Source organism: Bufo gargarizans, unplaced genomic scaffold (genome assembly GCF_014858855.1).
Source record: "Bufo gargarizans isolate SCDJY-AF-19 unplaced genomic scaffold, ASM1485885v1 fragScaff_scaffold_796_pilon:::fragment_2:::debris, whole genome shotgun sequence".
Classification (NCBI taxonomy): Eukaryota; Metazoa; Chordata; class Amphibia; order Anura; family Bufonidae; genus Bufo; species Bufo gargarizans.
Window position 1 is genome coordinate 456,179 of NW_025334189.1, and position 23,885 is coordinate 480,063.

The following is a 23,885-nucleotide window of genomic DNA, read 5'->3' on the forward strand; positions in this document are numbered from 1 at the left end:
ATTAAAACCCATAGCGGAATTGTTGTACGACACGGCCATTACGGCTTTAAGTTGATTTAGATATGCTCAACTTAAGCATGCATTTGATTACACGAGAAATAACATTTTCTAGAAAATTGCCACTTAACCTCTTTTGGACTTTTGTTACACGTTTTTTGGCAACAAACTCAAAATGTCTCAAATATACGCTAGATCACAAAAAGAATTAGTAAAGGCCACAAAATATAAAAGTGTGGGAAAATGGGAAGCGGATTTAGGGATAAGTAATGCACTTCCGTGGGGAGAAGTATATCAAAATATTAAAAAAGCCTCGCTCTCCAGTCAACATAGGCTGATACAGTATAAAATTGTACATCGGTTATACAACACTCCAGCACTCCTTTCTAAAATGTATAAGAACAAGGAGAGAGAATTTTCTGCCTGAAATGTCTAAGCCTGGAAGTTGGATATATTTATCTATTATGGAGCTGTCCGGCCATTAATAGCTTTTGGCAAAGTATATTCCAGGCAATGAGGTTAAGATCCACATTAAAATTAGAACCTACGTTTGAGTTCGCCATATTGGGTATAGTTCCTCCGGATAGAAAAAATAAGATTTCAAAAAGTGATTTTCTCTGGTGGTTGAAGGGGCTATTATTGGCCAAGGTCTTTATCCTTGGGGTCTGGAGAAGGCCCCCACCCTGGAAGAATGGAAAAGTTATATGCGAAGAATAAAGGAATTTGAACGTATTAAATATAAAGAGGGAAAGCAACGGAGTATATAGGAAAAGATCTGGATGGGGTGGAATTGATAAGGCTGCGACGGTACGGACCCCCTTTTGAGCGGGCTAGATCAAAAAATAGGCTGTGGGTCGCTCAGTTCCCAGGATGACAACCGTGGTGGGGCGGGGGTCCATTTTACGTAAAAAGAAGGAAAAAAAACGACTTAATTCTGGAACAGATTATCATTTGTATTTTTGTTAAATTTTTAAATAACTCCTAATTTGGCTCTGCCCATTGGGCATTTAGGCACCAATTGAAACCATTTGTTTGTGTATATATGATAGTGAGCCATGTTTTACTATTATTCCTGAATTTTAACAAGGGGCTAGCCCCAAAAACATGTCCTTTGGATTATTGTCTACTGTTATCATTTAGAATAAAGATCACCTTGTATTGGAAAGCACTGGCACCAGGATCCTTTTTTTGTATCTCCATTCACTCAACTTCACGCCCAAGCACCTGTCTTTTCTGGCCTTGATGTGGATCCATAGATCCAGCAGCAAGTCCAACAGTGTTCTGTATCTATATACCACCTAATGTTCTTACAGTTGTTGTGACTCTACACTACAAGATCAAGTGAGCCTCCTTATTTCACTACAATACTCAACACTGTATGTTGCCCTCTGCTTCATTTTTTCTTCCCTAGCTCCATTAAGTGGTACAGTGGTAGGAGGAAAAGGATTGATGGCGGCACAAACAAGTGAGTCAGGACGACAGATGTGGAGTAGTATTCTTTATTAATTATCTTTCTTTTACAGTCAACACGTTTTGGGGCCGAACGGGTCTTTTCTTCAGACCAAGACCTGCTCTTGGTCTGAAGAAGGGGCCTGTTTGGCTCTGAAATGCGTAACCTTTGAGAGAAAGATAATTAATAACAAATACTACTCCATGTCTGTTGTCCTGACTCACTTTATTGCACTGCCACTGATCCTGTTCCTCCTACCACTGTTCCTGACCGTGCATATTAATGGATAAGCCTGGCACCACCAGCACTGGTATTCTACATTAAAAATTATGTGTTGCGCTTCTAGCGCAACACCGTAATGTGAGCCTCTGTAATCCAGCAAGCTTACCCATTTAGAAAGAGGTTGTACCCATGAGCGCTGCTCTCCCCTCTCTTCCATTAAATGGTAGAGAGTTTTTCTTATTTTTCTGCTACTGTACCTAATTACGTTTTGGAAAGATATGATAGAATAAGAAGCTTCTCAAAGTGATATATCAAAAACAGAATTCAAACATAGATGAGCAGAAAGTTTAGAAATAAAGAAGCCACCTTGTCGCTTGGTAGATGGGCCCGACACAAGTTTGATCAAAATGTGCACTAAGAGCTTCCATTGATCCATTTATAGTAGGTATAACACCACTTGAATTTAGAATGATCCCCATTTCTCAGCTTTACTGCTTATATGTGTGTGCAGCCATCATTTTTTTATCAACTATGTTTGCTTTATGGATATGCACCTATGACTATGAATAAGAATGTGCCAGTCAAAATTTTCTTGTAGTATTTATTGAGGGTAGCGCCTCTTTTAGACGCCCATCTGCAAACGCCCATCTGCCTGGGGCTTCTGAGCAAAGTACAGATGTAGCTGGTTCCTACACTGCCCTGAAAATGTGGACTTGGATAAGTCCAAGAGAGGCAATATATCATTGATAGGGACCCGTCTGCGGAAGCCACCTTGACGCTTGGTATATGGGCCCTACACAAGTTTGATCAAAATGTGCGCTAAGAGCTTCCATTGATCCATTTATAGTAGGTATAACACCACTTGAATTTAGAATGATCCCCATTTCTCAGCTTTACTGCTTATATGTTTCTGAAGCCATATTGAAGGTATAGACTTCATTTCTGTATTGTATGTGTAGACAACAGCTGGGAATGTGAGTGTTATGGCTCCTGCAATGAATGAGAAAGTGATAAACTATTACAGTCTCCAGGAAGTACAGACGTGACGGCAGAGATACATATAGAACCTTCACTTTGTGTATAATGTTGCTATTCTGTTCAAGGCCTCCAGCAGTACAAAAGAGCTGCTATTATATTCCTCTGATAACTCTGTCCCAGTCTACACAGCAGAACTGATAATTGAGCTGCAGAAAAGAGGAAATCTTAGCTTATTGTGATTGCAAAAGAAAGGGTAGGGGGAACACTAAATAAAATGGAGTGCAGGAATAATAGCCGATGTATATATTGAAATATTCTAGTTTTTACACTGGCCATAAGAATCACAGTTAGCTAATAAGCAAACCATAAAAAGGAAGGACTAGAAAATAAGTCATACATCCAGACATTCAAAAATATAACAATCTTTATTACAGCCTCCAAAATTTAAAATATTGTATACAATAGGAACCTAGGACCAGAATTTGTCCCTACACAGAAATGTAAACCCAGTTCGTGATGTGTCTTGATGGCTTAAAAAAGTGTAACTGTCATTTTTTTTTTTACTTGCTAGTGTATTAGAGCTAAGCATGTATACCTGAGTTAGTCTGTCTATGATTGTCAAAAGATCTGTAATTACCTTATAATAACAGTTTTCATTACTGTCCCCTATCCCTTTCCAACTGGTCCCTTAATAGACCGTTACTAGGGCCTGTCTGTCTCCAGCTCAGTGTAACAGAAGACAGAGGGGCGGTCCTCCACACTGCATGCCTGCATTAGGCTTCAGAGTGAGGAGGCGTGTCTCTCAGTAATCCAATCTGATTGGCTGGCATGAAGCTGCTGGCTACAGCAAGTGTGTATGACAAGTGAGGGAAAGCAGTTTTGGCCTCTGAGAACTGGCAAAAGAGCCATCTTGAGATTATCATAATGCAGGGTTTAGAACAGCAGTAGCTAAGGTCAAAGCTCAAGAAAAACTGTGGTATGTTAAGAAACTAAACATTTCTTCATGCATAATGCTGCACCAGCTGTAACATATGCTAAAATAGTCAAATCAAAACATGACAGTTTCACTTTAAATGAAGATTGTTATATTTTTGGATATCTGGATGTGTGACTTCTTTTATAGTCCTTCTTTTCTATGGGCTGCTTTTTAGCTTACTGTGAAGAAGAAAACCCATTAAAGGGATTCTGTCACTATATTTAACCCTATTAAGCTAGCTGACATTAGCGATGTGCTAATGTCAGCTAAATCTAACTAGCCTATTCCTACTTTTATCTATGCCCTTGTTAAACCAGAAATCGAACTTTTATAATATGCTAATTAGCCTCTAGGAGCAGGGGGGGGGCGTTGTTCCTGCTCCTAGAGGCTCCGTTTTCCCACCTTTGTCGCCTTCCTCCAAGTCTTGATTGACAGGGCCAGGCATCTGTCTGCCAGCCATTTGCTCTGGTGAAATATTGCGCCATTTAGTATTCGGCGCAGGCGCTGTGAGGAAACTGGCAACCTGCGAGCATCTTTCCCTCACTGCACCTGCGCCGAATGCTAAACGGCGCAAGATTTCACCAGAGCACAGGGCTGGCAGACAGATGCGAGCGCTGCCTGGCCCTGTCAATCAGGACTTGGAGGGAGGCGACAAAGGTGGGTGAACGGAGCCTCTAGGTGCAGAAACAACGCCCCCCCCCCCCCCCCCCCGCTCCTAGAGGCTAATTAGCATATTATAACAGTTAGATTTCTGGCGTAACGGAGGCATAGATAAAAGTAGGAATAGGCTAGTTAGGTTTAGCTGACATTAGCACATCGCTAATGTCAGCTAGCTTAATAGGGTTAAATCTGGAGACAGAAACCCTTTAACAAAAATGTTAAAATAGTCCAGAATTTTCTGATGATATAGTCGTTTTAAATTATTATTTATCCATTATCTAGTGTTCGGTCTTTTTATAATAACTGTTTCATTACAGATGTGAATAAATGTTTATATTTTTGTTTTTCAGGGCAAATTATGACAACATCTAAAGGCATCTTCCGACCATTTCTATTTATCTGCATTGTATTGATTTGCTTCACAGTATGTTTACTGATATATGTCAAGCCAACAAACAATTGGATCTCCAGTCCTATAGAATCAGCTAATTCTATGCTAAAAATGAAGAATTTTTTCTCCACTAAGAAAGATGATTATAACGATACCATCATTCTTATTTGGGTGTGGCCATTTGGGCAGACATTTGAATTGCAGTCCTGCGAGGCTCTTTTTAATATCCATGGGTGCCATTTGACTACTGATCGTAATCTCTACAATAAATCCCATGCAGTGCTAATACATCACAGAGATATCAGCTGGGATCTGACCAATCTACCAGTGCAAGCAAGACCTCCCTTCCAGAAATGGATTTGGATGAATCTCGAATCTCCAACTCACACACCTCAAAAAAGTGGCATTGAACATTTATTTAACCTCACATTGACCTATAGACGTGACTCAGACATTCAAGTGCCTTATGGCTTTATGGTCGTAAGCACAAAGCCCTTTGAATTTGAAGTGCCAAGCAAAGATAAGCTGGTTTGCTGGGTTGTAAGCAACTGGAATCCAGATCACGTTCGTGTAAAGTACTATAATGAACTCAACAAATACATTGAAATTCTAACCTATGGCCAAGCATTTGGTGAATACTTGAACGATAAAAGCTTGATCCCAACCATCTCTACTTGTAAATTTTATTTGTCCTTTGAAAATTCTATCCACAAAGACTATATAACTGAGAAACTTTACAATGCACTACTTGCTGGATCTGTGCCCATTGTGTTGGGACCTCCAAGGGAAAACTATGAAAACTACATACCAGCAGATTCTTTTATTCACGTCGAAGATTTTCTCTCTCCGAGAGAACTGGCAGATTATCTGTTAATGCTGAACAAAGATACTGAGCGGTACCTGGCGTACTTTAACTGGAGGAAACACTACACTGTGAACTTGTCCCATTTCTGGGAATCTCATGCTTGCCTAGCATGTGACCATGTTAAAAGACACCAGGAGTACAAATCCGTCAGTAATTTGGAGAAGTGGTTTTGGAACTAAGCCTCCCCTTTCATGTCTGAGCACTTTTTGGGAAGACATTACAACGGTTACTTGCATCAAGATACAAATTTAGTGCTTTGTCTCACCGTTTACTGCTCTGTTGAATGCATAATTTAACATAAACTGTGTCAGACATGAAAATCTCTTTCTTTCATCAGAATCATCATTCCCCAACACTTCACATGTAGCAGCAATTTCTGTGCCCTCAGAGAGATTTCCTCACTCTAAGCGTTCTTTATACACAACTCCTTTTTAAAGAACTTACAAAGTCTCCATATTACTGTATGTAGCAAACTGTGATCCATCATTTCCATTTCTTTAAACCAAGCTGGAAGTTAGACTGGCCGATATCATATTAGAACTGTATATGTATACTGTTATGGAAGTGGAAGAACAAAAATAATTACTGGGTGAGAAATCAGAAACACGTAACTTTACTCTGACAGATTTTCCATTACATTGAATTGCAGTTTTCGGATGCGATACGTCATGTTCACCTAGGATCAGCTGAACCTGCAAGTAACACTTCTGAGCCATTTCTCACCCTGAATCCATCTCACAGTGTGGTTCTGTATTTAGAAGTCTCACTTTTACGATCATATTGATCAGATGTGACGCTGTTGGTTTTAGATTCACACGCTATTTTCAATATTTTTTTTAAATGAAGAATGACCTTTATTTTCCTATAAGTATTTAAAACATCGTCACCCTTTTGTATTGTAATTGGGAGGAAGAGAAGGATTTTGTGGCCAGCCTATGGCTCTGAACTGGCCAGAATGGTTCTCTGACAGTCAGGGCATACACTGGACGTCTAGTAGTATTCACAAAGGACATTGCCGTTATGGCAGCTTTCTTGTCACATAGTTTACTATTACCTTTGAAAGGCCATGTGGTGTGGTTAATAAGTGTCAATACTGGAGTATTATATTCTATAATGAGATGGCAGTATAATTTCAGCACAAATTCTGCACTTTCATATACGGGGAATAGCAAACACTGAACATTTCTTTGGTGAAATATTAATTTTCTGTGATCAAACTATTATTCTATATGTCAGATCATCACACAGGATACAGATCTTAAATACTGTTGTTCGGCACCTATAAACCATCCATTGTGTGAAATCAAAGGGATTTCTGCAGGTAACAGTAAGGCTGATTTACAGTTATGCAAGAATGCAGAATAAATGCTATTCTACATTGGTAAAGCTAATTTCCAAGTTATGTGCATAGCATTTCTGAGCGTTAGAGAGAATCTGTCATGCTGCTTCTGCTACTGATGAGAGCAAAGGTCTTGTCTACGCTTTCAGCTTCAAACATTTTCACACCCCTGTATAGAAATGACAGCAGCATTGTAAATCAGAGATGGCCGGCACTTTGGAGGACAGTGCTCTGTGGTAGGGTAAATCCACCAATAACAGAAGATGACAAACCAGGGCATTCATAGGTGAAAGTTACCAGTGAGTTACTTATTTACTCAGCTGCACCGCACCAATGACTATAAATAAATGGCCGACACTAGTGTTTTGGCCCGTATTGGCCCTTGTTCATGGGCGCAGTGCAGTTGTAAGATATGTGTAGGGGCATGGCGCAGACACACTGATCAGCATCTCATAGAATTGAATTCCATTCTTTGAGACAGTTCGCATGGTGCTCTGTGGTTGTGAACAAGGCTCGGGATGGACCAAAACCCTAGTGTCAGGCCATTCATTGGGCACTTGAATAAAGAAGTAACCCGCTGTTAACCTTCACTTATGAACACTGTGGTTTCTCCTCTTCAGCAGTATTGTAAAGTCGCTCTAGAGGACCTGTGCTCTCCATATGTTTACTGTGTGTCATAGTTTCAGGTCTGGAACAGAAAAGGTTGGTAACCCCGGCTGTAGATTTCTTGACATTTCATATGAAATGTGCCTTACTGTTTCTGTGGAGCAATTCTGTCTGTCCTTTACTATATTATTTTGCTGCTCAACTGGAAGTCATCTTCACTTAAAACATTCCCTTTAACATAGCTATAAGTTATGGACCATATGGCAAAATATTTATAATCCATGTCAGTTTGCTTCTGTCTTAAAGGCTATGGACACCTTAGAGGGCATTTTTTTTCATTGCATTTTACAAATTTTGGGATAAAAATAAAAAATAATTTCAGTTTATCTTTATTAAAAGTTTTCAGAGTTTTTCCTCCACAGCTTTCGCTTTCACTATAACTGCAGAGTATTGTTCTCATAGACACTCATTTAAGCCACGTTCTTATCAGTTTGATAAGAATTCACCTATAATGACTGTTTATGAGCTGTCAGGAGTTCAGGAGCTATGGGCTACAGAACCAGCTATCAGTGCAGCTCCCTGGCAGATTCAGTGTGAGGCAGAGAGCAGTCTGTAGATGTACTGAAACTGAAAGTTGTAGAGGAGAAGCCGTTGAAATGTTTTAATTAAAATCTATTGAAAACATGATTTTTGTAGCCCAAAATTGGTAAAATGCAAGCATAAAAACTTGCAACCAAAGGTGTCCATAGCCTGTGAACCGCAGTGCTTAAGTTAAGAGATCATGATGACCACCAATGTTTCTTTGCTATCATATTAACGTTTGAAAATAGTAGTATGAACTATAAAGCACTTACGAGAGGGTTTTCTTTTTGGAGCCTTGAGATGGCAAACACTAAATTCAAACAGATTGATCTGAGGTGGTGTCAAGTTTAAAAAAAACTAAAACTGTCATAATGAACATTGCAGGCAGCTTGTCATAGAGCAGGAGGTGATTGAGATTGAAATATAGATTTGTGGGAAAAGATTCATTATAATTTGCTATATCAATCTGCTCAACTTCTCCTGCTCTATAACAAAGCAACAACAGGTGACTCTAAGCTACAATAATATAGAACCCAATTGTATGTGGAAAAAAATATGGTGCAGATGTACTAATCGTATCTAATATTTAGACAGCCTAAGACTAGACAGTCTGGAAATGTGCCAGATTTATAACTGGTGTATCATAGTGCCCGATAAATTTGACACATCTTTAGATACTTTTGTTTGACTTTACACCACCTATTGGTTATCTTAGTTTGCGCCAATATTTGACTCCATATTTCTGATGCAATTGTGTTGCAAATTGTTGCCCCTTTTCTCTTAAGGCACAGTATGGATGACAGCTTTTTGGTGCAAATTGAGCTAGAATTCTAGAGCTTTTGGCTTAGTAAATTTCCCCATTGTGGGGAAAAGATTCATTTTGGCTTAGTAAATCTCCCCATTGTGGGAAAAGATTTATTATAATTTGCTATATCAATCTGCTAAACTTCTCCTGCTCTATAATTGTCTCCAAATTTCTGGTGCAATTTTGTTGCAAATTGTTGCCCCTTTTCTCCAGGCACAGTATGGATGCCAGCTTTTTGGTGCAAATTGAGCCAGAATTCTAGAGCGTTTGGCTTAGTAAATCTTCCCATTGTGTTTTATTTATTGATTATGAAAATATTAAAGCAACAACATTTTGATATCATAGAAATCTACTCAAAAATATTTAGCAGAGTTGAACTTGGCATATAACATTTTTCAATGCATTGATAACACTCTGAATATCCACAAGGTAGTCCAATCCATAGCAGCAGGTTCCAGCTGATATGTTGGGAGAAAGAGAGTCACGGTATCCCCATTCAGCAATTCAAAGTAGTCTTGAGCAGCCAGACATCAATGGAGAGGTGCTATGTAAAGAAGTTATTAAAAGAGACAATCACATAGTAAACAAAGTCGCACACAAGTGCTGCTGCCTCCACATTGAGTTCAGTAAGTTTTCTGCTGCAGTACCAATAGGAGTGACCAGCAAGTTTATTACATGTTGTTATTTTTAGCAATTTTGGGGCACAGTGGGCATTATTCCTAGCAAAAACCACATTGGCATTATATCTGGTACAGAATTACACTATAATTCATGGCAAACATTCTGTTTTATGTGACATTACAGTTGCTATTTTCTCTGACTTAATGCCAAGTTTCATTCTGCTTGGTTAAAGCTAAAATAGAACTGGGCGATATAGTTTTTTTATTCCAAACAGCAGATGCAGATAAGAGAAGCCTGACAAGTACGTGGGCATATATAGATACAATATAGATAATAGCTAACTGGTGCAACACCATATGCAGTTCAGGTGGTTGAGGTTTGATGGAAAAATTATCTTCCTTTGATCTTTTCACAATTTCTTGAATTAGAAAATTTGAAAAGTTTTTTTATTTTTTATTTCTTGCAACCAAATTAATGGCGAAAAAGCACAACTTATTCACTGCATTTGCAAAGAAGGCCAAATTATTTCCTTAGTTTTTATCACTGTATTATTAATTAGAAGGAACTGACCATGAACACATTGTTAAAAAATAGTATCATGATGTTCCTTTACTTTGCAGATGTGGTGCTATATAATATATGTAAGGAAATGTTCTAGTTAAAGGGGTTTTCGAGGAGTAAGATATATCCTCTGGATAGGTCATCAGTATCTGATTAGTAGAGGTCCGACTACTGGCACCCCTGCAGATCCGGAGCTTCGGTGAGCATCGCAGGCTCTTCCTAGGCCAGTAAATAATAATAGTAATAATATAAATCTTTATGCAGTGAGCTCCCGTAGTGGTAGCTGCAGTGTCCTGTATAAATCTTTAGGCAGTGAGCTCCCATAGTAATGGCTACAGGTGCCTGTATTAATCTTTATGCAGTGAGCTCCCGTAGTGGCAGCTGCAGTGTTCTGTATAAATCTTTATGCAGTTAGCTCCCGTACTGGCAGCGGCAGTGTCCTGTATAAATCTTTAAGCAGTGAACTCCCATAGTGGCAGCTGCAGTGTCCTTTATAAATCTTTTAGCAGTGAGCTCCCATAGTGGCAGCTGCAGTGTCATTTATAAATCTTTTAGCAGTGAGCTCCCATAGTGGCAGCTGCAGTGTCCTGTATAAATCTTTATGCAGTGAACTCCCGTAGTGGCAGCTGCAGTGTCCTTTATAAATCTTTTTGCAGTGAGCTCCTGCACTGGAAGCTGGAGTAACCTGTATAAATCTTTATGCTGTTAGCTCCTGTAGTGGCGGCGGCAGTGTCCTGTATAAATCTTTATGCAGTGAGCTCCCGTAGTGGCAGCTACAGTGTCCTGTATAAATCTTTTTGCAGTGATCTCCCATAGTGGCAGTGTCCTGTATAAATCTCTATGAAGTGAGCTCCCGTGGTGGCAGCTGGGGTGTCCTTTATAAATCATTATGCAGTGATCTCCCATAGTGACAGCGTCCTGTATAAATCTTTATGCAGTGAGCTCCCGTAGTGGCAGCTACAGTGTCCTGTATAATTCCTTATGCAGTAAGCTCCCATAGTGGCAGCTACACTGTCCTTTATAAATCATTATGCAGTGATCTCCCATAGTGACAGCGTCCTGTATAAATCTTTATGCAGTGAGCTCCCATAGTGGCAGCATCCTGTATAAATCTTTATGCAGTGAGCTCCCGTAGTGGCAGCTGCAGTGTCTTTCATAAATCTTTATGCAGTGCGCTCCCATAGTGGCAGCTACAGTGTCCTGTATAAATCTTTTTGCAGTGATCTCCCATAGTGGCATTGTCCTGTATAAATCTCTATGAAGTGAGCTCCCGTAGTGGCAGCTGGAGTGTCCTTTATAAATCATTATGCAGTGATCTCCCATATTGGCAGCGTCCTGTATAAATCTTTATGCAGTGAGCTCCCGTAGTGACAGCGTCCTTTATAATTCTTTATGCAGTGAGCTCCCGTAGTGGCAGCTACAGTGTCCTGTATAAATCTTTATGCAGTGAGCTCCCGTAGTGGTGGCGTCAGTGTCCTGTATAAATCTTTATGCAGTGAGCTCCCGTAGTGGCAGCTGGAATGTCCTGTATAAGTCTTTATGCAGTTAGCTCCCGTAGTGGCAGCTAGAGTGTCCTTTATAAATCATTATACAGTGATCTCCCATATTGGCAGCATCCTGTATAAATCTTTATGCAGTGAGCTCCCGAAGTGGCAGCGTCCTGTATAATTTTTTATGCAGTGAGCTCCCGTAGTGGCAGCATCCTGTATAATTCTTTATGCAGTGAGCTCCCGTAGTGGCAGCGTCCTGTATAATTCTTTATGCAGTGAGCTCCCGTAGTGGCGGCGGCAGTGTCCTGTATAAATCTTTATGCAGTGAGCTCCCGTAGTGGCAGCTGCATGTCCTGTATAAATCTTTATGCAGTGAGCTCCCGTAGTAGCAGCTGCATGTCCTGTATAAATCTTTATGCAGTGAGCTCCCGTAGTGGCAGCTGCATGTTCTGTATAAATCTTTATGCAGTGAGCTCCCGTAGTGGCAGCGTCCTGTATAATTCTTTATGCAGTGAGCTCCCGTAGTGGCAGCGTCCTGTATAATTCTTTATGCAGTGAGCTCCCGTAGTGGCGGCGGCAGTGTCCTGTATAAATCTTTATGTAGTGAGCTCCCATAGTGGCAGCTACAGTGTCCTGTATAAATCTTTTTGCAGTGATCTCCCATAGTGGCAGTGTCCTGTATAAATCTCTATGAAGTGAGCTCCCGTAGTGGCAGCTGGGGTGTCCTTTATAAATCATTATGCAGTGATCTCCCATAGTGACAGCGTCCTGTATAAATCTTTATGCAGTGAGCTCCCGTAGTGGCAGCTACAGTGTCCTGTATAATTCTTTATGCAGTAAGCTCCCGTAGTGGCAGCTACAGTGTCCTTTATAAATCATTATGCAGTGATCTCCCATAGTGACAGCGTCCTGTATAAATCTTTATGCAGTGAGCTCCCATAGTGGCAGCATCCTGTATAAATCTTTATGCAGTGAGCTCCCGTAGTGGCAGCTGCAGTGTCTTGCATAAATCTTTATGCAGTGCGCTCCCATAGTGGCAGCTACAGTGTCCTGTATAAATCTTTTTGCAGTGATCTCCCATAGTGGCATTGTCCTGTATAAATCTCTATGAAGTGAGCTCCCGTAGTGGCAGCTGCAGTGTCCTTTATAAATCATTATGCAGTGATCTCCCATATTGGCAGCGTCCTGTATAAATCTTTATGCAGTGAGCTCCCGTAGTGACAGCGTCCTTTATAATTCTTTATGCAGTGAGCTCCCGTAGTGGCAGCTACAGTGTCCTGTATAAATCTTTATGCAGTGAGCTCCCGTAGTGGTGGCGTCAGTGTCCTGTATAAATCTTTATGCAGTGAGCTCCCGTAGTGGCAGCTGGAATGTCCTGTATAAGTCTTTATGCAGTTAGCTCCCGTAGTGGCAGCTAGAGTGTCCTTTATAAATCATTATACAGTGATCTCCCATATTGGCAGCGTCCTGTATAATTTTTTATGCAGTGAGCTCCCGTAGTGGCAGCATCCTGTATAATTCTTTATGCAGTGAGCTCCCGTAGTGGCAGCGTCCTGTATAATTCTTTATGCAGTGAGCTCCCGTAGTGGCGGCGGCAGTGTCCTGTATAAATCTTTATGCAGTGAGCTCCCGTAGTGGCAGCTGCATGTCCTGTATAAATCTTTATGCAGTGAGCTCCCGTAGTAGCAGCTGCATGTCCTGTATAAATCTTTATGCAGTGAGCTCCCGTAGTGGCAGCTGCATGTTCTGTATAAATCTTTATGCAGTGAGCTCCCGTAGTGGCAGCGTCCTGTATAATTCTTTATGCAGTGAGCTCCCGTTGTGGCAGCGTCCTGTATAATTCTTTATGCAGTGAGCTCCCGTAGTGGCGGCGGCAGTGTCCTGTATAAATCTTTATGTAGTGAGCTCCCATAGTGGCAGCTACAGTGTCCTGTATAAATCTTTTTGCAGTGATCTCCCATAGTGGCAGTGTCCTGTATAATTCTTTATGCAGTAAGCTCCCGTAGTGGCAGCTACAGTGTCCTTTATAAATCATTATGCAGTGATCTCCCATAGTGACAGCGTCCTGTATAAATCTTTATGCAGTGAGCTCCCATAGTGGCAGCATCCTGTATAAATCTTTATGCAGTGAGCTCCCGTAGTGGCAGCTGCAGTGTCTTGCATAAATCTTTATGCAGTGCGCTCCCATAGTGGCAGCTACAGTGTCCTGTATAAATCTTTTTGCAGTGATCTCCCATAGTGGCATTGTCCTGTATAAATCTCTATGAAGTGAGCTCCCGTAGTGGCAGCTGGAGTGTCCTTTATAAATCATTATGCAGTGATCTCCCATATTGGCAGCGTCCTGTATAAATCTTTATGCAGTGAGCTCCCGTAGTGACAGCGTCCTTTGTAATTCTTTATGCAGTGAGCTCCCGTAGTGGCAGCTACAGTGTCCTGTATAAATCTTTATGCAGTGAGCTCTCGTAGTGGTGGCGTCAGTGTCCTGTATAAATCTTTATGCAGTGAGCTCCCGTAGTGGCAGCTGGAATGTCCTGTATAAGTCTTTATGCAGTTAGCTCCCGTAGTGGCAGCTAGAGTGTCCTTTATAAATCATTATACAGTGATCTCCCATATTGGCAGCGTCCTGTATAAATCTTTATGCAGTGAGCTCCCGAAGTGGCAGCGTCCTGTATAATTTTTTATGCAGTGAGCTCCCGTAGTGGCAGCATCCTGTATAATTCTTTATGCAGTGAGCTCCTGTAGTGGCAGCGTCCTGTATAATTCTTTATGCAGTGAGCTCCCGTAGTGGCGGCGGCAGTGTCCTGTATAAATCTTTATGCAGTGAGCTCCCGTAGTGGCAGCTGCATGTCCTGTATAAATCTTTATGCAGTGAGCTCCCGTAGTAGCAGCTGCATGTCCTGTATAAATCTTTATGCAGTGAGCTCCCGTAGTGGCAGCTGCATGTTCTGTATAAATCTTTATGCAGTGAGCTCCCGTAGTGGCAGCGTCCTGTATAATTCTTTATGCAGTGAGCTCCCGTAGTGGCAGCGTCCTGTATAATTCTTTATGCAGTGAGCTCCCGTAGTGGCGGCGGCAGTGTCCTGTATAAATCTTTATGCAGTGAGCTCCCGTAGTGGCAGCTGCATGTCCTATATAAATCTTTATGCAGTGAGCTCCTGTAGTGGCAGCTGCAGTGTCCTGCATAAATCTTTATGCAGTGAGCTCCCGTAGTGGCGGCGGCAGTGTCCTGTATAAATCTTTTTGCAGTGATCTCCCATAGTAGCAGTGTCCTGTATAAATCTCTATGAAGTGAGCTCCCATAGTGGCAGCTGGAGTGTCCTTTAAAAATCATTATGCAGTGATCTCCCATATTGGCAGCTTCCTGTATAAATCTTTATGCAGTGAGCTCTTGTAGTGGCAGCATCCTCTATAATTCTTTATGCAGTAAGCTCCCGTAGTGGCAGCTACAGTGTCCTGTATAAATCTTTATGCAGTGAGCTCCCATAGTGGTGGCGGCAGTGTCCTGTATAAATCTTTATGCAGTGATCTCCCGTAGTGGCAGCTGGAATGTCCTGTATAAATCTTTATGCAGTTCGCTCCCGTAGTGGCAGCTGGAGTGTCCTTTATAAATCATTATGCAGTGATCTCCCATATTGGCAGCGTCCTGTATAAATCTTTATGCAGTGAGCTCCCTGTAGTGGCAGTGTCCTGTATAATTCTTTATGCAGTGAGCTCCCGTAGTGGCAGCATCCTGTATAATTCTTTATGCAGTGAGCTCCCGTAGTGGCAGCTACATGTCCTGTATAAATCTTTATGCAGTGAGCTCCCGTAGTGGCAGCTGCATGTCCTGTATAAATCTTTATGCAGTTAGCTCCCGTAGTGGCAGAGGCAGTGTCCTGTATAAATCTTTATGCAGTGAGCTCCCGTAGTGGCAGAGGCAGTGTCCTGTATAAATCTTTATGCAGTGAGCTCCCGTAGTGGCAGCTTCATGTCCTGTATAAATCTTTATGCAGTTAGCTCCCGTAGTGGCAGCTTCATGTCCTATATAAATCCTTATGCAGTGAGCTCCCGTAGTGGCAGCTGCATGTCCTATATAAATCTTTATGCAGTGAGTTCCCGTAGTGGCAGCTTCATGTCCTATATAAATATTTATGCAGTCAGCTCCCGTAGTGGCAGCTTCATGTCCTATATAAATCTTTATGCAGTGAGCTCCCATAGTGGCAGGTGCATGTCCTATATAAATCTTTATGCAGTGAGCTCCGTAGTGGCAGCTTCATGTCCTATATAAATCTTTATGCAGTGAGCTCCGTAGTGGCAGCTTCATGTCCTATATAAATCTTTATGCAGTGAGCTCCCATAGTGGCAGGTGCATGTCCTGTATAAATCTTTGTGTAGTGAGCTCCTGTAGTGGCAGCTGCATGTCCTATATAAATCTTTATGCAGTGAGCTCCGTAGTGGCAGCTTCATGTCCTATATAAATCTTTATGCAGTGAGCTCCCATAGTGGCAGGTGCATGTCCTGTATAAATCTTTGTGTAGTGAGCTCCTGTAGTGGCAGCTGCATGTCCTATATAAATCTTTATGCAGTTAGCTCCCGTAGTTGCGGCTGCAGTGTGAACAGAGCCCTCATAACATTGACTCATGAGGAGATAAAGTGCAGTTGGATGTGTGTGAAGAACAAGTAGAAATCCTTTATAACAAGATTATACCATATAGCAGCATGGACACCTGATTTGATCAGGTTACTCAGCCCTGCAGTTTATACTGAGGGAACCCTATTAATGCTGTATCATAAGCAATAATGTGCATATATAGTGCAGTCTTAAACCCTGGACATATCACATGCAGAGTTATGTTCTTCTGTATATTTGAATTAGCAAGAAAGAATACAGGAGAGCAGAATCTCCCCAAGATGATGTACAAGAGACCCCAGCTAAATCTTTTAGATTTTTTTCATCCTAGATATTGGTGTATCACCTAATATCGGCTTTAGCAGAGAAATGAAAATAAATTGCAAAAAAATTCACATTCAACAAAATATGCCAGAGCTTATTATATTTTATTTTACTGTAGAGCAGCTGAACTTTAGTGGACATATAAATGATTTGCAGAGTTCAGTCATTCCTGAATTTGAGTATACAGCAGCCCAATCTACCGTCATATATTTTTATGACTTGGTCTTAGTGCCAGTGCTCTAAATGTGACCTAGTTTTGTAGATAAATATACAAGTAAATGGCCTCTTTAAAGTGTCATTTATTTCCAAATGATTTGTTGCTGTGCTGTTTAGAGAAAGGCTCGCCATTCCGGGTAATATGAAGAAGGCATTAAATAATTCTTCAGAGCACAAAATAACAGCATACCATCTGCCACCTAATTATGGGCACTCATGGCTAAGCTGGTCTGCGCAATCCTAGTTATTTGCTCCAAGCATAGCTGTCAGGGCATCAAGTTAACATTGACTTAAGCCATATCTACAGAGTATACGTGCATAGATAAATGAGTGCTTAAAGACAATCAGACAAAAATATCCTTTTTAGAGTAGAATGATAGGCCTGTACCTTGCGGTATAATATCTCCATCAGATTATATGTATTCTGCCTTGTCCTCTTTTCTGGTCAGTATTCATTAAAAAGAATAATAGGTCCCCTCTTCTGCCAAAGGAGGGGCATATACAGACGTGGTTGCAAGGATTATTAAAGGGGTTAGACATTTTCTGGCAACTGTGACCTTGTGTAGGTAAGTTAACTCTATGGCACTTACTAATATAGCCTTTGTTGAAATTATACACCATTTCCTATATTTCATTAGATATGCAGCCTTGTTTGCCATGTCTATGCAGAAATTTTGTCCATAAAATAGCTGCTGATGGAGACAAATCACCTCCACGTGATGGCTCCTCCATTCATATATACTGCACCTGCCATCTGAACTTCACTGCTGGGAGTTAGGACCAGGTGTGGTTAAATGGAGGAGACTGAGTGAAGTGCCTGGTCACATGACCCTCCATCGGCGGCCATCTTATGGACAGGACCTCTGTGTGAACAGCACAAAAGACTTGTCTAACAAGGGGTCAAGACTTAGCAATAGCAAACACCACAGAATATGAACAAGGTGTATATTGGCAAGTGCCATATAGTCATCTTACAGACACATCAGTCATAAGTAGCCAGAAAGTGGCCAACCCTTTTAATGATTATAATGGCCGGTTTAGACTACCCGATTGCCGGGCAGATTATCGGAGACAAACATTCCTACGAACACTCGTTCCCAATAATCTCTCCGTGTAGCCGATCACCCGATGAACAAGTGAAGTGTTCGTTCATCTGTGAAACTGTCGTTCGTGCAGGCACCTAAATTATCATTTCTGGGCAGCAGATAGCAATCCTTTATCCTCATACTGTGGAGACACCATAAGTGTTCAAACAGAGATTGAGCTGGTGGAGCTCCCATAGCAGGAAACCTTCTGACAGGGACCATGTAAGAAACAATTAAAGGGAGACTGTCACCACCAGTCACCTTCCTTTCTACTTATTCACACATACATGTAGCTGTAGTTCACATGATTATAGTGCCATTTTTCGATTGTTGATCTGAGGCTCTGTTCCCGAGTTATGACACTTTTTACCAATATGCTAATTTGGTGTTTGGTGCAATGAGGTGATACAATTGCTCTCATTGCACCCAAGCTCTGTTCCTTTCTGTGCTCAGCCCCTCCTTTGAACTACAGCTATATGTATATGCCAATAGTTGGATAGAGAAGTCACTAGTGACAGACTCCCTTTTGTATAAGAGCTATTGAAATTGGACTAGCAGACCTTTTATTTTATATAAGGGGTTGTCCCACAACAAATATTGTTTTTAAATTCAGCTTGTAATGAACATTTTTTGTATTTATAATTACCGTATTGTTCGCTTTATAAGACGCACCTGATGATAAGACCCGATGGTAAGTTTTCAGAGAAGGAAAAGGGAGAAAAAAAATATTTTTTTACTAAAAGGGGGATTATAGTTACAGTAGGTTTAAAATAAACACTGTCCAGGGACTGTACTGTAATGGGCATCTGTCTAGATATGACTATACCCCCCTCATCCATAGAAATCCACCCATGTACTGCAAAATATGGGTGGATTCCTATGGATGTGGGGGGTTATAGTCATATTTAAAATAAACACTTTTCGGTAATAGTCATGTGTCTATATTAAATATGACTATAACCCCCCTCATCCATAGGAATCCAACTATATTTTGCAGTACATGGGTGGATTTCTATGGATGATGGGGGTTATAGTCATATTTGGCACACAATTTTTAATTAGGGTACCATAAATTGCCTTAAGATGTCCTCACCTTGGGACTTAGGATGCAATCTACGGTACCCAGAGGGGGGGTCATGTGGCACTGAACAGTGTACCGGTAGCTAATTGGTGGAGGAAGGGGGAGCAGGACTCACCACCAATCAGCACCGGACAAGTAGAGTAGGGGTGAGTAGAAACTGCCCAGGGGGAGAGGAGAAACTGCCCGGAGGAGAAGAGAAATTGCCCTGGGGAGAGGAGAAACTGCCTGCCTGAGGGGAAAGAGGAGAAAGTATGGGGGGGTCTGGAGAGAAGGAGAAAGTGTCAGGACCTGTACTTGGATACAGCAGGCTGGCGGCACTACATGGGATACAGAGATGCCGCCAGCCTGCAGGACACTAGGACCACGCACATGGAGGATGGCAGGAGGTGAGGAGTAACTGCGGGGGAAGGGGGGGTCCTGAAGAGGAGGAGAAAGTGTCAGGACCTGTACTTGGATACAGCAGGCTGGCAGCACTACATGGGATACAGGAGGTGAGGAGTAACTTTGAAGGGGAAAAAAGTGCGTCTTATAAAACGAAAAATACGGTACATAAAAAAATTGCTTAGAAAATCAGATATTCCAGGAATAATGTTAGTATATTGCCCCCTAGTTTCTAATGAAAAGCATTTCCGTGTCCACCTCAGTAAATGGGTCAAGGCTGACAGATATAACTCTTTCTGCTCCTTGGGTTCCCTAAAGCATCCCTGGTGTGGTGCTTATGAAGGTGCAGTATCTTCTCGTCTTGATAACCCCATTAAAGCTCTTTTTTAGCTGCACGATAAGGCGGGTATTTATAGTAGATAAAAAGAAAACTTGTGCTCATGCCTTTTCTGAAAAATTGCTGTTTTTAATAAGTAGTACATTAACACTGGAGTATTACATGGTATGTGCATCTCTTTGATTACAGCCAAATCCAAATATTTTGAGACCGGATTTAAATAAATCTCTCAAAATGGGGGCCACCAATTTACAGGTCAGAAGACAGAGCTTATCTGCCACCAAAAAGGCATCATTTATGGACCATTTTTTTATTTAAAAATAAAATCAAACAATGCAGTGTGTCAATAAACAGGCTGTTTGTTACCACCAACTACCCCTTTACCCCTAGCTATATATGTCACTTTAACACTACTAATTTTGAATGGGATCAGGTATAGTCCTAAGAGACATTGTGTCATCCCTAACTTTTAAGGGCAATCTGAGCAGTTTCATGTTGACTTTATTCTTACTCAAATCAAATCTGCCGACTGATTCATTAGAATCCTAATTGAAACAAATTTCAAGAAATGTGCTCATCTCTATTCTCCAATCCATGGAAAATAAAACAAAAATAAAGCAACTTTGCAAATATTCTGGTTATAGACAGCAAGTAAACTACAGACTTCTTGCTAATCTACAGACAGTACAATAAGGGACAGATAGAACATGGCTGATGGACCGTATTACACACAGGGTTTGTTTTTAGTATGTTACTATGGAGACACATCGATCTGCATACGAGCGGGAGGCATAAAATTGTAGGATTTTTTTATTTGAACTATTTATAAAGGCATTCGATTTGTTTTATATGTATTGAATATAAGGGAATCACACTACAGTATATATATTGGGCTTACATTTTGACAATGGTCTTGTGATTATACTCATCTCTCTGCAGTGACTGTTGGAAAGTATGTGAATGTGCCAATCATCACACATTTATTGGTGTCTTTTGACGCACTGAAAACGGATTAATTGGAGAATATGTCAGAAAACATTACAGCTGTGAAGACCCAATAAATAAAATACAGTCACTTTTTTCATTGGGTTCTCACGACTTTATCCATATGAGCATGCAGTGCGCAGATAGTCCGGAATATTATCCTTCAGCAATCTGGTCCCCTGGACATGATCTCGGGGACAGCCGCTACAGCTTTGATGTCTTCTTTACATCCAGAGGAGGAATGCTGCATAGACTTTTAAGAGATAAGTTATTTTGGTTATTTTCTTTTAATATTTTCTAAGAAATAAAGACTTTTACTAGTTACACAGGGAAATGCTCCTTATAAGGTGGTAAATAATTAAGAATATTATTTTCATATGTTTAAAGCACAGGTAATGCATGCTATGGACATGCATAGATGACAAGGCGAATTGGTGCTGCTTCCTAGTTTAATCAGCTATTTCTATGTTACATAGGTCATAGCAGAAGATGGAGCAGATACATATAATCTACAGTATATTGTATAGTCCATAAGCATTACTCCTTCATAAAGTGTGACATTGGTTGTGTTTGGCCCACATTTACTAACAGTGGTCTATTTTGCACCAGTATACTGCATTTTGAAAGGGAAGATGGTGATAATTGCTACTAATTTATCAAGATGCCCACATCTAAATGTATATGGCACATTTAGAAAGGTCTGCAATATTTTCTACATATTTGTGTCTAAAATTTGCACTTCATCTCTGCAGGTCTCTTACAAGACCACGTCAAGATTTCTCCTCAATTTGCAATATTATTGATTGAAGAGAAACAAATTGCAAAGCAATTGTTTGTTTCGCATGTTGAAAGAATGGTGCAATTTATCCCCAAAATGGCATTAAAGAGGACCTTTCACAGATTATGACAATGTGAACTTAGAATACAGACATGGAGAACGGCGCCCGGGGATCTCACTGCACTTACTATTATCCCTGGGTGCCGCTCCATTCTCCCGCTATGCCCTCCGGTATCTCCGGTCACAAAGTTATAGTAGGCGGAGTCTGCCCTTGTTCTGCTGTAGCGCTGGCCAATCACATTGCAGAGCTCACAGCCTGGGAGAAAATAACCTCCCAGGCTGTGAGCTCTGCGCTGCGATTGGCCAGCGCTAGAGCAGAATAAGGGCAGACTCCGCCTACCATAACTTAGTGACTGAAATCTCCGCCTACTATAACTTAGTGGTCGGAGATACCGGAGGGCATAGCAGGAGAATGGAGCGGCGCCCAGGGATAACAGTAAGTGCAGTGATCCCCGGCGCCGCTCTCCATGTCTGTATACTTAGTTTACAGTGTCATAATCGGTGAAAGGTCCTCTTTAAGTAGTGTATGTGTGGGCCAATAAGAGCTTATTTATGAACACTGATTTAAGAGGGTTATGCCATGATTAATGTAAAAAGTGAAAATCATACGTCATATAGGACATGACAACCTCTTTCTAACAAAGCTAGAACCAGCCCTGTACCTCACATGGTCCAGTGATCTCCACACCCATTGCTTCAATTGCTCTGCTAGATTTATTCAACCTGTCAGCTTAGAGGGAGTGTCCTGTATGCTGCAGCTAGTGGCAGTTGAAAAATAGAACTGAGCATGTGCGGCCGTCTCAGTGAGCAGGACAAAGAAATTTGAAAAACAGCAGGTGGCGCTATACAGATAGATTTCATTGATAACTCAGTAGCTATAATACATTTTTAATAACATGTAATAACAAAAGTATTTACATTCAGTTGCTGGTTTGAACACTGTAGAATATCATTTGTGGGACAACCTCTTTAACGAAAATGGGGAGTCACTGCTCATAGGAACCAATCTGATTTAACCATACAGGTTAAAATAAAATCAGTTATAATATCAATTGCTATGATAAACACATTACATTTTTCTTGTGCTTTTGTTTAATGGTATTTTTCTTCATACAAAAAAAAAAAAAAGAAGACTTAAAACTCCATGCAGTGTCTGGATGAGAGTGGTAGTCTAAGAATACATTCACATGAAGCATGTTTTTCAGAGATGTAAAAATATCTATTCCATTTATCTGAATGGGGGTTTGTAGGCACAGCACCAGAAAGTCCCATCCAGTTGTATGGAATGGATTTCAGATCAATTTCAACAATCAATCTGAAATGTGTGAACATACACTAAGGCCTCATGCACACGACAGTTTTTTTTCACGGCCCGCAAAAACGGGGTCCGTGGGTCCGTGATCCGTGACCGTTTTTCCGTCCGTGGGTCTTCCTTGATTTTTGGAGGATCCACGGACATTAAAAAAAAAGTCATTTTGGTGTCCGCCTGGCCGTGCGGAGCCAAACGGATCCGTCCTGAATTACAATGCAAGTCAATGGGGACGGATCCGTTTGATGTTGACACAATATGGTGCCATTTCAAACGGATCCGTCCCCATTGACTTTCAATGTAAAGTCTGGAGTTCTGTTATACCATCGAATTGGAGTTTTCTCCAATCCGATGGTATATTTTAACTTGTAGCGTCCCCATCACCATGGGAACGCCTCTATGTTAGAATATACTGTCGGATATGAGCTACATCGTGAAACTCATTTCCGACAGTATATTCTAACACAGAGGCGTTCCCATGGTGATGGAGACGCTTCAGGTTAGAATATACAAAAAAACTGTGTACATGACTGTCCCCTGCTGCCTGGCAGGTGCTGCCAGGCAGCAGGGGGCAGACCCCCCCCCCCTGTTTTTAACTCATTGGTGGCCAGTGGGCCCCCCCTCCCCTGTTGTTAACTCGTTGGTGGCCAGTGTGCGCACCCCCCTCCCTCCCTCCCTCTATTGTAATAATAGCATTGGGGCCAGTGTGCGCGCCCCCCCAACCCCCCCCCCTCCCTCCCTCTATTGTAATAATAGCATTGGGGCCAGTGTGCGCGCCCCCCCAACCCCCCCCCCTCCCTCCCTCTATTGTAATAATAGCATTGGGGCCAGTGTGCCCCCCCCCCCCCCCCGATCATCGGTGCCAGCGGAGTAGAAGATTCATACTTACCTGGCTGCTGGCTGCTGCGATCTCTGTGTCCGGCCGGGAGCTCCTCCTACTGGTAAGTGACAGGTCTGTGCGGCGCATTGCTGTCACTTACCAGTAGGAGGAGCTCCCGGCCGGACGCAGACATCGCAGCAGCCAGCAGCCAGCAGCCAGGTAAGTATGAAAATCTTCTACTCCGCTGCCACCGATGATCGGGGGGGGGGGGGGGGGTGTGCGCACACTGGCCCCAATGCTATTATTACAATAGAGGGAGGGGGGGGGGTTGGGGGGGTGCGCACACTGGCCCCAATGC

The 23,885-nt window shown here is 41.7% G+C and overlaps 1 protein-coding gene across 3 annotated transcripts in view; it reads left to right on the forward strand.

Moving 5' to 3' along the window:
• Nucleotides 1–16,733, forward strand: part of FUT9 (fucosyltransferase 9) — a 182,852-nt gene extending 166,119 nt beyond the window's left edge. For all 3 annotated transcript variants that reach the window (XM_044273614.1, XM_044273613.1, XM_044273612.1), the window contains one exon: nt 4,634–16,733. In XM_044273614.1, coding sequence (XP_044129549.1) covers nt 4,642–5,718 — 1,077 coding nt within the window. In that variant the 5' untranslated portion in view covers nt 4,634–4,641 and the 3' untranslated portion in view covers nt 5,719–16,733. The remainder of the gene's footprint in view (nt 1–4,633) is intronic.
• Nucleotides 16,734–23,885: the final 7,152 nt, after the last annotated feature.